This window comes from Pleurodeles waltl, chromosome 1_1 (assembly GCF_031143425.1).
Source record: "Pleurodeles waltl isolate 20211129_DDA chromosome 1_1, aPleWal1.hap1.20221129, whole genome shotgun sequence".
Taxonomy (NCBI): Eukaryota; Metazoa; Chordata; class Amphibia; order Caudata; family Salamandridae; genus Pleurodeles; species Pleurodeles waltl.
In genome coordinates this window covers 306,449,373-306,463,557 of record NC_090436.1, presented here as the reverse complement: position 1 = coordinate 306,463,557, position 14,185 = coordinate 306,449,373, and the positions used below count along the sequence as shown (strand labels likewise).

At 48.9% G+C, this 14,185-nt stretch overlaps 1 protein-coding gene across 7 annotated transcripts in view; it reads right to left on the bottom strand.

Moving 5' to 3' along the window:
• The window catches only part of DDX4 (DEAD-box helicase 4), a 1,597,047-nt gene that overhangs the window by 445,858 nt on the left and 1,137,004 nt on the right, over positions 1-14,185 (bottom strand). For all 7 annotated transcript variants that reach the window (XM_069222170.1, XM_069222215.1, XM_069222206.1 and 4 more), the window contains one exon: positions 1,933-2,084. In XM_069222170.1, the coding sequence (XP_069078271.1) occupies positions 1,933-2,084 (152 nt within the window). The remainder of the gene's footprint in view (positions 1-1,932; positions 2,085-14,185) is intronic.

Here is a 14,185-nt window from a genome sequence, read left to right as displayed (position 1 = left end):
GTGTGTTCTTATTTATTGCCTGTGTGTGTAGAACAAATGCTTAACACTACCCTCTGATAAGCCTAACGGCTCAAGCACACTGCTAGAAATAGAGCATTATTATTATCGGTTATTGCCACTATCAACCTCGAAGGGGAACACCTGGACTCTGTGCACAGTATCTCTCACTTTGAAATAGTATATACAAAGCCAACTTCCTACAAGCACTGTAGGAAAATGCCACTGTTGGCATGGTTACCACCTAACTTTTTGCCTTTTGTTGATGGTAGTTATGATTCAAAGTGTGCTGTGACCCTGCTAACCAGGCCCCAGTACCAGTGTTCTTTCCCTAAACTGTACAGTTATCTAAGATGACCTCTGGGTGTATTTTACAATAAATTGCACACTGGCACGTCCTATATTAGATGTTCAGTCCCGCAACCTCTTCCTCAAAATATTGACATTGGCTCAGGTTGTATCTGCCCTCGATCCCGGAGACTTGTTGGCAGAGTTGGACTTGCAAGCCACATAAGTCCCCTCCAAACTCTCTCCATATCCATAAGCATAAAGGTCTGGGATCAACTCTGGGCCCAGGAGAGCCCATAGAGAAAATAATCGGCGTCGAGCGATGTCGTTCCGGCTCTGGGTAGTCTGGTATGAGGATGGGATCAACGTCGATTGTGGGTGCAACCGACATCGGGAGTGTCGACGTCTAACCCGATGCCAGGGAAGGTCACTGTGGCACAACTTGTGTTGTGACGGATCCGTGATTGGATCCGGAGGAGCCCTCCGGAGCCATGGCCGAAGCTGACTACTTCGAATCAGAGGGGGGCCCCCACCAACTCACTTGTGCTCGAGGGTGCCGAAGGTGGGTCGGTCTGCCCAAAAATCTTTGAGCTGGGCAGGGGTGGCTCAGACTGCCAGGAAGTTGGGGAAGAATGGAGCAGACCCAGATGAAGGCTCAGAGGACGGAGTCCCAAGAGCGTCGACTCTCTTCCCACGCCGAACGCTTGTCCTTCTTTGACATCATCTTCTTGTGACTCGAATGTCCAGATGATTTTGAGGACGAAGAGTGGTGGTGACTCCGCTGCCGGTCTCAAGACCTTCCTCTCGAACGAGACCATGAGCGCCGCAGAGTCGAGTAGCGGGCTGCCATGAGCTTTAGGGACTGCTCCCTTAAAGCTTTCGGGTTCTTGGCCCTACACTTAAAGCACGACTTCGGGTTGTAGTCGCGCTCCAGGCACCATCGTTCGGTGACAGGAGTCGCAGGGCTTGAAACCGGTCTTGCGGGACATCCCTCAACGCATCCATGAACTCAGCAAAGGAATTCAACAAAAGTGTCGACTTAGTCAAAAAATGACTGCGGTAGCTCTCTCCAGATCTGCGCGTAGGCGGCGTGGAAAGTAAATAACTGACGTCAGCACGCCGGGGTGGTGCCTATAAACGACCGCAATGTCATCGCGGTTAACACGATGCCTGCCGAGTCAACCGATTGCCACCTGACAGCACGCAGAGGTACTGTTCAAAGAAAAATCTGCGGATCCAGTCTGACGCCTGGGGAAATTCAAAGGAAAGGAATATGCAACTAGAAGTCTCTATTAGATATTGGAACCAAAAATACTGCGGACAAAATATCTTGTCAAGCAATATCGGCAACAAAAATATTGTAAAGGTAAGTTTCTACAGGTAAGCAAATACTTATGACATATTTACACAAATATGTACCTTGATGATCTACGATGAGCAACGTAGAAGTGCAGTTAGGATCTATACTTACCTATTTACACTTACTTTCTTGACATTTTCCACACAATATTTTTAGGATCCACAAACTACTGGTACATACTTATACAATCTCTGTTAAAATATGTACACAATACAATATGTTCAAATTTTATAGCAATTTTATGTTCGTATCCAAATAATATCACACTATTTCAAAAGCTAACATACCCATATGCAAACTTTCTAGCATCAAGAAAGATCTGGTTGATTAGTTCTCTTGTCGGAGCTACAATTATTGCTTCAGGTTCTTGCAGATCTAAACTGTGAGGAGCAACTCCGTCCCGCATCATGTGAGCCAGGATTGGTAAAAGGAAGGCTGCCTGTGGTTTGAGGAAATGGGAAAAATTAGAAAATTAGATAGTAATCATTACAGTCAATAAAAAAGACAAAAGCATTCCAAGTGGGTGGGAATTCTGGACTCGGCTAGTAAGTCCAGTTAGGACACTGCATTAGCCCAACCTGGTTCAATTTCCAGTTGTGTATTGGCCCAATAATGAGGAGTTATCACAGAAATCCAGTTCACTAACATATTGTATGTTAATTCATCATTTGCAAGGCTGCCCAACAGTAGAATTCAGAAGAACAAGTTACTTAGTTATGGTAACGCCTTATTTGAGACTATCTAGCAGCAGATTTCATTCCTTAGAATTTTATCCAGATGTCAAACGGGATCCAGAAATTTCCAAGCTGCACCCCTGCACGCCGGCAGAGGGTGTAGTTTGGTTATGCATCGGTGGCAACATCCACAATCGAAGTGATGTGTGCGGTGCCTATATAGGCACCACTTCAGCACGCTGATTTGAGTTTATCTTTGTGACTTTCCACAAACTAGGGTGGAACCATGAGGAACACACTGAGAACGGAAGTGAATTTCTAAAGCCCTTGAACGGGAGACCCTCCCTCACACTAATCAGTTCACAAAATGTGGAGGATGGGAGGGTTGGTAAGGAATCTGGACTAAGAGTTCTGACCAGACGAAGAAGTTTGTTACCTTCTGTAATGCCTTATCTGGTAGAGACATACTCTAGCTGCAGATTACTTAGCTTAGAATTTCCCCCTGGCATTATTCTGGATCCGCTGATTTTTTTCGAGCAGTACCCCCAAGCACTGTCAGGCGGTGTCTGTCATCTTAGTGTCCATCGTCAGCGTTGTGTGCACGGAAGTACAAGTTACTTACCTTCGGTAACAACATATCTGGTAGAGACATATTCTAGTTGCAGATTCCTTACCTTAGAATTTCCCCCAGGCATCAGACTGGATCCAGAGATTTTTCTATGAGCAATACCCTTGTGTAAGGAAATGGCTCCTTGTTGTAGTTGCCCCCCACTTTTTGCCTGATACTGATGCTGACTTTACTGATAAGTGTGCTGGGACCCTGCTAACCAGGCCCCAGCACCATTGTTCTTTCACTTAAAATGTACCATTGTTTCCACAACTGGCACACCGATAAGTCCCTTGTAAAAGGTACCAGTGGTACTAAGGGCCCTGTGACCAGGGAAGGTCCCTAAGGGCTGCAGCATTTGTTGTGCCACCCTTGGGGACCCCTCACCTAACAAATGCCCACTGCCATTGCAGACTGTGTGTGTTGGTAGGGAGAAAAAGGCAAAGCCGACATGGCATCCCCCTCAGGGTGCCATGCACACAAAATACTGCCTGTGGCATAGGTAAGTCACCCCTCAAGAAGGCCTTACAACCCTAAGGCAGGGTGCACTATACCAAAGGTGAGGGCATAGCTGCATGAGCAATATGCCCCTACAGTGTCTAAGTCTATTCTTAGACATTGTAAGTACAGTGTGGCCATATTAAGTATATGGTCTGGGAGTTTGTCAAAAACAAACTCCACAGCTCCATAATGGCTACACTGAATACTGGGAAGTTTGGTATCAAACTTCTCACAATAATAAACCCACACTGATGCCAGTGTTGGATTTATTAAAAATGCACACAGAGGGCATCTTAGAGATGCCCCCTGTATTTTACCCAATTGTTCAGTGCAGGACTGACTGGTCTGTGCCAGCCTGCTGCAGAGAGACGAGTTTCTGACCCCATGTGGTGAGGGCCTTTGTGCCCTCTGAGGCCAGAAACAAAGCCTGCTCTGGGTGGAGGTGCTTCACACCTCCCCCCTGCAGGAACTGTAACACCTAGCAGTGAGTCTCAAAGGATCAGGCTTCGTGTTACAATGCCCCAGGGCACTCCAGCTAGTGGAGATGCTCGCCCCCTGGACACAGCCCCCACTTTTGGTGGCAAGTCCAGGGGAGATAATGAGAAAAACAAGGAGGAGTCACCCACCAGTCAGGACAGCCCCTAAGGTATATTTTCTTAGTTTATTTTAAGAACCACAGGTTCAAGATTTACAAACAATACTTTAAATGAAAGGTATTTCACTCAGGTATCTTAGGAACTTTGAATTAGCACAATAGCATGTACAGTCTTGGCAACAATGGCAATAAGCTATTTTAAAAGTGGACACTGCAAAAATCAACAGTTCCTGGGGGAGGTAAGTAAATGTTAAGTTCACAGGTAAGTAAAACACTTACAGGGTTCAAAGTTGGGTCCAAGGTAGCCCACCGTTGGGGGTTCAAGGCAACCCCAAAGTTACCACACCAGCAGCTCGGGCCGGTCAGGTGCAGAGGTCAAAGTGGTACCCAAAACACATAGGCTTCAATGGAAATAGAGATGCCCCTGTTCCAGTCTGCCAGCAGGTAAGTACCTGCGACTTCGGAGGGCTGAATTTAGGGGTGTGTTTAGGTCTGGGAGGGCAGTAGCCAATGGCTACTGTCCTTGAGGGTGGTTACACCCTCTTTGTGCCTCCTCCCTGTGGGGGAGAGGGGCACATCCCTAATCCTATTGGGGGAATCCTCCTCCTACAAGATGGAGGATTTCTAAAAGTAAGGGTCACCTCAGCTCAGGACACCTTATGGGCTGTCCTGACTGGGGGGTGACTCCTCCTTGTTAGGGTTGAGCCTGCATCGCATGCGCTCATGCATGCGTATCGCTAGCGAGACGCTTTAGGTATTAGAAAAGGGCTCGGAGCCCCGTCAACGTCACGTCAGTGTGTTTCATTGGCAAGTTGGCTTGCCTGTTCGAATCCACTTCTTTTGGTTAGTTGAAGGCACGCATACGTCATGCCTTTTCCGTGGTTAGCCCTCCTCAAGCGCATCAACCAAGTACGGAAAACATGCGAGGCTCGCTGGGGTTGTGAACTACATTTTCTCTGTTTTTGGAGCGCGATCTCGCTGGGCAGAAGTCGAGCGCTTCATTAATTGCACTTTTGCCGCTTACATTCATAATTGCACTTTGTGTGAACGAACTATACAGCGCGATCGCGCTGTTTTTATCTTTTTTTTTCCCTTGGAAGCCGTGTAGTGAGCGGTTGAAAAAAATAAATAAATGATTTGTTCTTTTTGTTATTAGTAGAAAGTCTGTTGTAGTCCAAGAAAGACCGCCACACATCTGACTCTGAAAGAAATGAAAGATGACTAGATAGCTTAGTCGAAGAGCCTTCCACTGTCTGCAAATACACGTCCGCACGTTTTGAGGAAACATAAGCTTGTTTAATTAAGTGAGCTACTTCTCCGTGGTCTGAAGCCAGGGAGGTGAAGCTGTGGCATGGGACAAAGATTCCAACGAGATTACATTTCTCAACTTGTGCGCTCAGCACTTTCTCATCTATCTTTTACATAGCGCAGGTGGTAATTTTAAAGGCAACCCCGAGTTTTTTACTATTGATTTTAAATAGCTATCACTACATATACTCATGGCCATTTTCCAAATAACGAGCCATGACTAAAATGAAATGCAGATGTAAGCTCCGAGACACGCAGGCAGGGGAAGAAAACAACTTCTTGCCAAACTGCTCCAGGCTTTTGGATTCCCTATCCGGGGGTGCGGAAGGGAATGCGCCTGAATAACCGTAAGCCTGGATAACAAAACTCTCCGGCGTGGGGTATTGGGACAGGAATTTAGGGTCTTTCTGAGCAGGCCGATGGCGATAGTCCAATTCACAGGAGCCCATGATGGGTTTGGACTAAGTACCAAAAAGGACATCGGTGAGGGCTTCATTAAACGGCAAAAGGGGTTCTGAAGTAGAAGCCCCATGCTGGAGCACCTCCATCAGGAGATTAGACCTGACCTCAACAGTGGGAAGCTCGAAACCAGGGACCTCAGCTGCCATACTGACCACTATACCATAAGTTGCTCCCTCCGCCGTAGCCATGGTAGGAGGAGACAGCATGCCAACGTTAGGAGAAGTATCAAGACCACTGACTTTGTCCAATTCCTGAGGCCAGTCCATAGAAGGCTCATCCTGGTATTCATAGGGTCCAGGAACCCCTCCAATCCCTCCCCTTATTTGTACCCATTAGAAAAAGGGTCCGAATCCGACCTGGGGCGAATAGGCCCCATCAAAGTCAACGTCAGATGACACGCCTACGACTCAGAGTCATCGGGGATAAGAACTGGGTCAACGTCGATAGTGGGCCCTACTGACGTCGGGAGCGTCGCCCGACAATCCGGCGCTGGGGAAGGTCTCAAAGGTGCGACCAGCGCGTGGATCCGGAAGTCACCTCGGTGGCTGAAGCCGTAATCGCGGGTGCGGAACCTGAAGGCCCCTCAGCCGAACCCCTTAGGCCCGAAGGCTCCTGTAGGAAGTTGGCTCTGTATATACTATTTCAAAGTGCACAGAGTCCAAGGGTTCCCCTTAGAGGTAAGATAGTGGCAAAAAGAGATAATTCTAATGCTCTACTTTTTGGTAGTGTGGTCGAGCAGTAGGCTTATCAGAGGGCAGTGTTAAGTGTAAGGAAATCCCTCCTTGGCATGGTTACCCCCTGACTTTTTGCCTTTGCTGATGCCAAGTTATGATTTGAAAGTGTGCTGGGACCCTGCTAAACAGGCCCCAGCACCAGTGTTCGTTCCCTAAACTGTACCTTTGTCTCCACAATTGGCACAACCCTGGCACTCAGTAAGTCTCTTGTAACTGGTACCCCTGGTACCAAGGGCTCTGATGCCAGGGAAGGTCTCTAAGGGCTGCAGCATGTCTTATGCCACCCTGGGTACCCCTCACTCAGCACATACACACTGCTTGCCAGCTTGTGTGTGCTGGTGGGGAGAAAATGAATAAGTCGACATGGCACTCCCCTCAGAGTGCCATGCCAACCTCACACTGCCTGTGGCATAGGTAAGTAACCCCTCTAGCAGGCCTTACAGCCCTAAGGCAGGGTGCACTATACCACAGGTGAGGGCATAGGTGCATGAGCATGGGCCAAAGCAGTTGGTGTCTCCGTCTTCTCTGCAGGTCTGGGAGGGTAGTAGCCAATGGCTACTAGCCCTGAGGGTGGCTACACCCTCTTTGTGCCTCCTTCCTGTGGGGAGGGGGTCACATCCCTATTCTAAAAGTCAGAGTCACCTCAGCTCAGGACACCTTAGGGGCTGTCCTGACTGGGGAGTGTCTCCTCCTTGTTTTTCTCTTTCTCTCCTCCAGCCTTGTCGCCAAAATTGGGGGCAGTGGCCGGAGGGGCGGGCATCTCCACTAGCTGGGATGCCCTGGGGCGCTGTAACAAAGGGGGTGAGCATTTGAGGCTCACCGCCAGGTGTTACAGTTCCTGCAGGGGGAGTTGAGAAGCACCTCCACCAAGTACAGGGTTTGTCCCTGGCCACAGAGTGACAAAGGCACTCTCCCCATGTGGCCAGCAACATGTCTGGTATGTGGCAGGCTGGAAGAAACTGGTCAGCCTACACTAGAAGTCGAATTGGTATTCAGGGGCCATCTATAAGATGCCCTCTGGGTGTATGTTACAATAAAATCAGTGTGCCTTTATTGTGCTGAGAAATTTGATACCAACCTTCCCAGATTTCAGCTATAGAATACAAGTGGTATAATAGGAGCTTTGCATGTCTCCTAGTTCAGCCTAAGCTGCTCTGCTATAACTACCTCAATCAGCCTAAGCTGCTAGAAAACTACTTATCTACTAATGAGGGATAACTGGACCTGGCACAAGGTGTAAGTACTACAAGGTACCCACTGTAAGCCAGGCCAGCCTCCTACACTCAATCCTCGGTTCCTGTGTCTGGGTCGGCTCTGCCCTCCCCCAGAGTTTCCTGGAGCAGGAGCGACCCCCGCCCAGCTTAGAGTTGTATGAGGCCATGTCCCTCGTCCTTGGGCGGTCCAACCCCGATACGGAGCTGTAAGGAAATGCCTCCTTGGCATGGTTTCCCCTAACTTTTTGCCTTTGCTGATGCAAAGTTTTGATTTGAAAGTGTGCTGGGACCCTGCTAACCACGTCCCAGCACCAGTGTTCTTTCCCTAAACTGGACCTTTGTCTCCACAACTGGCACAACCCTAGCACCCAGGTAAGTCCCTTGTAACTGGTACCCCTGGTACCAAGGGCCCTGATGCCAGGGAAGGTCTCTAAGGGGTGCAGCATGTATTATGCCACCCTGGGGACCCTTCACTCAGCACATGCACACTGCCACACAGCTTGTGTGTGCTGGTGGGGAGAAAATGACTAAGTCGACATGGCACTCCCCTCAGGGTGCCATGCCAACCTCACACTGCCTGCTAAGTCACCCCTCTAGCAGGCCTTACAGCCCTAAGGCAGGGTGCATTATACCATAGGTGAGGGCCTAGGTGCATGAGCACTATGCCCCTACAGTGTCTAAGCAAAACATTAGACATTGTAAGTGCAGGGTAGCCATAAGAGTATATGGTCCGGGAGTCTGTCATACACGAGCTCCACAGCACCATAATGGCTACACTGAAAACTGGGAAGTTTGTTATCAAACTTCTCAGCACAATAAATGCACACTGATGCCAGTGTACATTTTATTGTGAAATACACCCAGAGGGCATCTTAGAGATGCCCCCTGAAAACATACCCGACTTCCAGTGTGGGCGGACTAGTTTTACCAGCCTGCCACACACCAGACATGTTGCTGGCCACATGGGGAGAGTGCCTTTGCCACTCTGTGGCCAAGAACAAAGCCTGTACTGGGTGGAGGTGCTTCTCACCTCCCCCAGCAGGAACTTTAACACCTGGCGGTGAGCCTCAAAAGCTCACCCCCTTTGTTACAGCACCACAGGGCATCCCAGCTAGTGGAGATGCCCGCTGTAGGAGGCTGGACTGGCTTGTAGTGAGTACCAAGGGGTACTTGCACCTTGCACCAGGCCCAGTTATCCCTTATTAGTGTATAGGGTGTCTAGCAGCTTAGGCTGATAGATAATGGTAGCTTAGCAAAGCAGCTCAGGCTGAACTAGGAGACGTGTGAAGCTACTACAGTACCACTTAGTGTCATATGCACAATATCATAAGAAAACGCAATACACAGTTATACTAAAAATAAAGGTACTTTATTTTTATGACAATATGCCAAAGTATCTTAGAGTGTACCCTCAGTGAGAGGATAGGAAATATACACAAGATATATATACACAATAGCAAAAATATGCAGTATAGTCTTAGAAAACAGTGCAAACAATGTATAGTTACAATAGGATGCAATGGGGAACCATAGGGATAGGGGCAACACAAACCATATACTCCAGAAGTGGAATGCGAACCACGAATGGACCCCAAACCTATGTGACCTTGTAGAGGGTCGCTGGGACTATTAGAAAATAGTGAGAGTTAGCAAAATAACCCTCCCCAAGACCCTGAAAAGTGAGTGCAAAGTGCACCAAAGTTCCCCTAAGGACAAAATAGTCGTGTTAGAGGGAAAATGCAAGGAAAACACAAATCAGCAATGCAACAACGATGGATTCCTGACTGAGGGTACCTGTGGAACAAGGGGACCAAGTCCAAAAGTCACAAGCAGCTCGGAGATGGGCAGATGCCCAAGAAATGCCAGCGGTTGGTGCAAAGAAGCTCTTACTAGGCTGAAGAGCTGTGAATGCTGCAGGAACGACAAGGGCTAGAGACTTCCCCTTTGGAGGATGGATCCCCCACGCCTTGGAGAGTCGTGCAGAAGTGTTTTCCCGCCGGATGGACGCCAACAAGCCTTGCTACACGCAAATCGTGCGTTTGGCGTTTTTGGACGCTGCTGGGGCCCAGGAGGGACCAGAAGGTCGCAAATTGGACCTGCAGAGAGAGGGGACGTCGAGCAAGACAAAGAGCCCTCACTGAAGCAGGTAGCACCCGGAGAAGTGCCAGAAACAGGCACTACGAGGATGCGTGAAACGGTGCTCACCGAAGTTGCACAAAGGAGTCCCACGTCGCCGGAGACCAACTTAGAAAGTCGTGCAATGCAGGTTAGAGTGCCGTGGACCCAGGCTTGGCTGTGCACACAGGATTTCCGCCGGAAGTGCACAGGGGCCGGAGAAGCTTGCAAAGTCGCGGTTCCCAGCAATGCAGCCCAGCGAGGTGAGGCAAGGACTTACCTCCACCAAACTCGGGCTGAAGAGTCACTGGACTGTGGGAGTCACTTGGACGGTGTCGCTGGATTCGAGGGACCTCGCTCGTCGTGCTGAGAGGAGACCCAAGGGACCGGAGATGCAGCTTTTTGGTGCCTGCGGTTGCAGGGGGAAGATTCCGTCGACCCACGGGAGATTTCTTCGGAGCTTCTGGTGCAGAGAGGAGGCAGACTACCCCCACAGCATGCACAAGCAGGAAAACAGTCGAGAAGGCGGCAGGATCAGCGTTACAGAGTTGCAGTAGTCGTCTTTGCTACTATGTTGCAGGTTTGCAGGCTTCCAGCGCGGTCAGCGGTCGATTCCTTATCAGAAGGTGAAGAGGGAGATGCAGAGGAACTCGGCTGAGCTCATGCATTCGTTATCTAAAGTTTCCCCAGAGACAGAGACCCTAAATAGCCAGAAAAGAGGGTTTGGCTACCTAGGAGAGAGGAAAGGCTACTAACACCTGAAGGAGCCTATCACAAGGAGTCTCTGACGTCACCTGGTGGCACTGGCCACTCAGAGCAGTCCAGTGTGCCAGCAGCACCTCTGTTTCCAAGATGGCAGAGGTCTGGAGCACACTGGAGGAGCTCTGGACACCTCCCAGGGGAGGTGCAGGTCAGGGGAGTGGTCACTCCCCTTTCCTTTGTCCAGTTTCGCGCCAGAGCAGGGGCTAAGGGGTCCCTGAACCGGTGTAGACTGGCTTATGCAGAATTGGGCACCTCTGTGCCCAACAAAGCATTTCCAGAGGCTGGGGGAGGCTACTCCTCCCCTGCCTTCACACCATTTTCCAAAGGGAGAGGGTGTCACACCCTCTCTCAGAGGAAGTTCTTTGTTCTGCCATCCTGGGCCAGGCCTGGCTGGACCCCAGGAGGGCAGCTGCCTGTCTGAGGGGTTGGCAGCAGCAGCAGCTGCAGTGAAACCCCAGGAAGGGCAGTCTGGCAGTACCAGGGTCTGTGCTACAGACCACTGGGATCATGGAATTGTACCAAAAATGCCAGGATGGCATAGAGGGGGCAATTCCATGATCATAGACATGTTACATGGCCATATTCGGAGTTACCATGGTGAAGCTACATATAGGTAGTGACCTATATGTAGTGCACGCGTGTAATGGTGTCCCCGCACTCACAAAGTTCAGTGAATTGGCTCTGAACAATGTGGGGGCACCTTGGCTAGTGCCAGGGTGCCCTCACACTAAGTAACTTTGCACCTAACCTTTACCAGGTAAAGGTTAGACATATAGGTGACTTATAAGTTACTTAAGTGCAGTGTAAAATGGCTGTGAAATAACGTGGACGTTATTTCACTCAGGCTGCAGTGGCAGGCCTGTGTAAGAATTGTCAGAGCTCCCTATGGGTGGCAAAAGAAATGCTGCAGCCCATAGGGATCTCCTGGAACCCCAATACCCTGGGTACCTCAGTACCATATACTAGGGAATTATAAGGGTGTTCCAGTAAGCCAATGTAAATTGGTAAAAATGGTCACTAGCCTGTCAGTGACAATTTGGAAAGAAATGAGAGAGCATAACCACTGAGGTTCTGATTAGCAGAGCCTCAGTGAGACAGTTAGTCACTACACAGGTAACACATTCAGGCACACTTATGAGCACTGGGGCCCTGGGTTACCAGGGTCCCAGTGACACATACAACTAAAACAACATATATACAGTGAAAAATGGGGGTAACATGCCAGGCAAGATGGTACTTTCCTACACAACCCCCCCCCAAACGAAGGACAATAAGACTAGCCATTACCTGATGAGTCTTCATTGTCTAAGTGGAAATATCTGGAGAGTCCATCTGCATTGGAGTGGCTACTCCCAGGTCTATGTTCCACTGTATAGTCCATTCCCTGTAGGGATATGGACCACCTCAACAATTTAGGATTTTCACCTTTCATTTGTTTTAGCCAAAGTAGAGGTTTGTGGTCTGTCTGAACAATGAAGTGAGTGCCAAACAGGTATGGCCTCAACTTCTTCAGAGCCCAGACCACAGCAAAGGCCTCCCTCTCAATGGCAGACCAACGCTTTTCTCTAGGGGTCAACCTTCTACTAATAAAAGCAACAGGTTGATCCTGGCCCTCAGAATTAAGTTGTGATAGGACTGCCCCTACTCCTAATTCAGATGCATCAGTTTGGACATAGAATTTTTTAGAGTAACAAGGGCTTTTCAGGACAGGTGCAGAGCACATGGCCTGCTTCAGCTCCTCAAAAGCTTTCTGACAGTTTGCTGTCCATAATACCTTTTTAGGCATTTTCTTGGATGTGAGGTCATTAAGAGGGGCTGCAATGGAGCCATAGTTCTTAATGAACCTCCTGTAATACCCAGTGAGGCCTAGGAAGGCTCTCACCTGAGTCTGAGTGGTAGGGGGAACCCAATCAATAATAGTTTGGATTTTCCCCTGAAGTGGTGCAATCTGTTCCCCACCAACAAGGTGTCCCAGATAAACCACCTTACCCTGCCCTATCTGGCACTTTGAAGCCTTGATAGTGAGGCCTGCCTTTTGCAGGGCCTCCAAAACTTTCCAAAGGTGGACCAGGTGATCATCCCAGCTGGAGCTAAAGACAGCTATATCGTCCAAATATGCTGCACTGAAAGCTTCCAGCCCTTGCAGGACTGTGTTCACCAACCTCTGAAAAGTGGCAGGTGCATTTTTCAAACCAAAAGGCATTACAGTAAACTGGTAATGTCCTCCAATGGTAGAAAATGCAGTCTTAGGTTTAGCATCTTCTGACATTTTGATCTGCCAATACCCTGCAGTCAAATCAAAAGTGCTTAGATACTTGGCAGATGGCAGTGTATCTATTAGCTCATCTGCCCTGGGTATAGGGTGAGCATCTGTTTTGGTTACCAAGTTGAGACCTCTATAGTCTACACAAAACCTCATTTCCTTCTTTCCATCTTTAGAATTGGGTTTTGGTACCAGTACCACAGGAGAAGCCCATGGACTGTCAGAGTGCTCAACCACTCCTAGTTCCAACATTTTCTGCACTTCTTGCTTTATGCAGTCCCTGACATGGTCAGGCTGCCTATAGATCTTACTTTTGACAGGTAAACTGTCTCCAGTATCTATAGTGTGCTCACACCAAGAAGTGGTGCCTGGCACAATGGAGAAGAGTTCTGAAAATTGTCCTAGGAGATTTATGCAATTATCTTTCTGCTCAGCAGTAAGACAATCAGCCAAAACTACACCTTCCACAAGAGCATCTTGTTCTGTGGAAGAGAAGAGATCAGGTAGAGGATCACTGTCTTCTTCCTGTCCCTCATCTGTTGCCATGAGCAGGGTGAGATCAGCCCTGTCATAGTAGGGTTTCAGGCGGTTGACATGGAGCACCCTAAGGGGACTCCTGGCAGTGCCTAAGTCAACCAAGTAGGTGACTTCACCCTTCTTTTCAACAATTGTGTGGGGTCCACTCCATTTATCTTGGAGTGCTCTTGGGGCCACAGGCTCCAAGACCCACACTTTCTGCCCTGGTTGGTACTGAACCAAAACAGCCTTCTGATCATGCCATTGCTTCTGGAGCTCTTGGCTGGCCTGAAGGTTTTTACTGGCCTTTTTCATGTACTCAGCCATCCTTGATCTGAGGCCAAGTACATAATCCACAATATCCTGCTTAGGAGCTTTTAAAGGTTGTTCCCAACCCTCCTTTACAAGTGTGAGTGGACCCCTAACAGGGTGTCCAAAAAGAAGTTCAAAGGGGCTGAAGCCCACTCCTTTCTGGGGTACCTCCCTGTAGGCAAAAAGGAGGCATGGTAGAAGGATATCCCATCTCCTGCGGAGTTTTTCAGGGAGTCCCATAATCATGCCTTTGAGAGTTTTATTAAATCTCTCCACCAGTCCATTTGTTTGTGGATGATAGGGTGTTGTGAACTTGTAAGTTACACCACACTCCTTCCACATGGCCTTTAAGTATGCAGACATGAAATTGCTTCCTCTGTCTGATACTACTTCCTTTGGGAAGCCCACCCTGGAAAATATTCCCAGGAGGGCCTTTGCCACTGCAGGAGCTGTAGTGGTCCTTAAAGGAATAGCTTC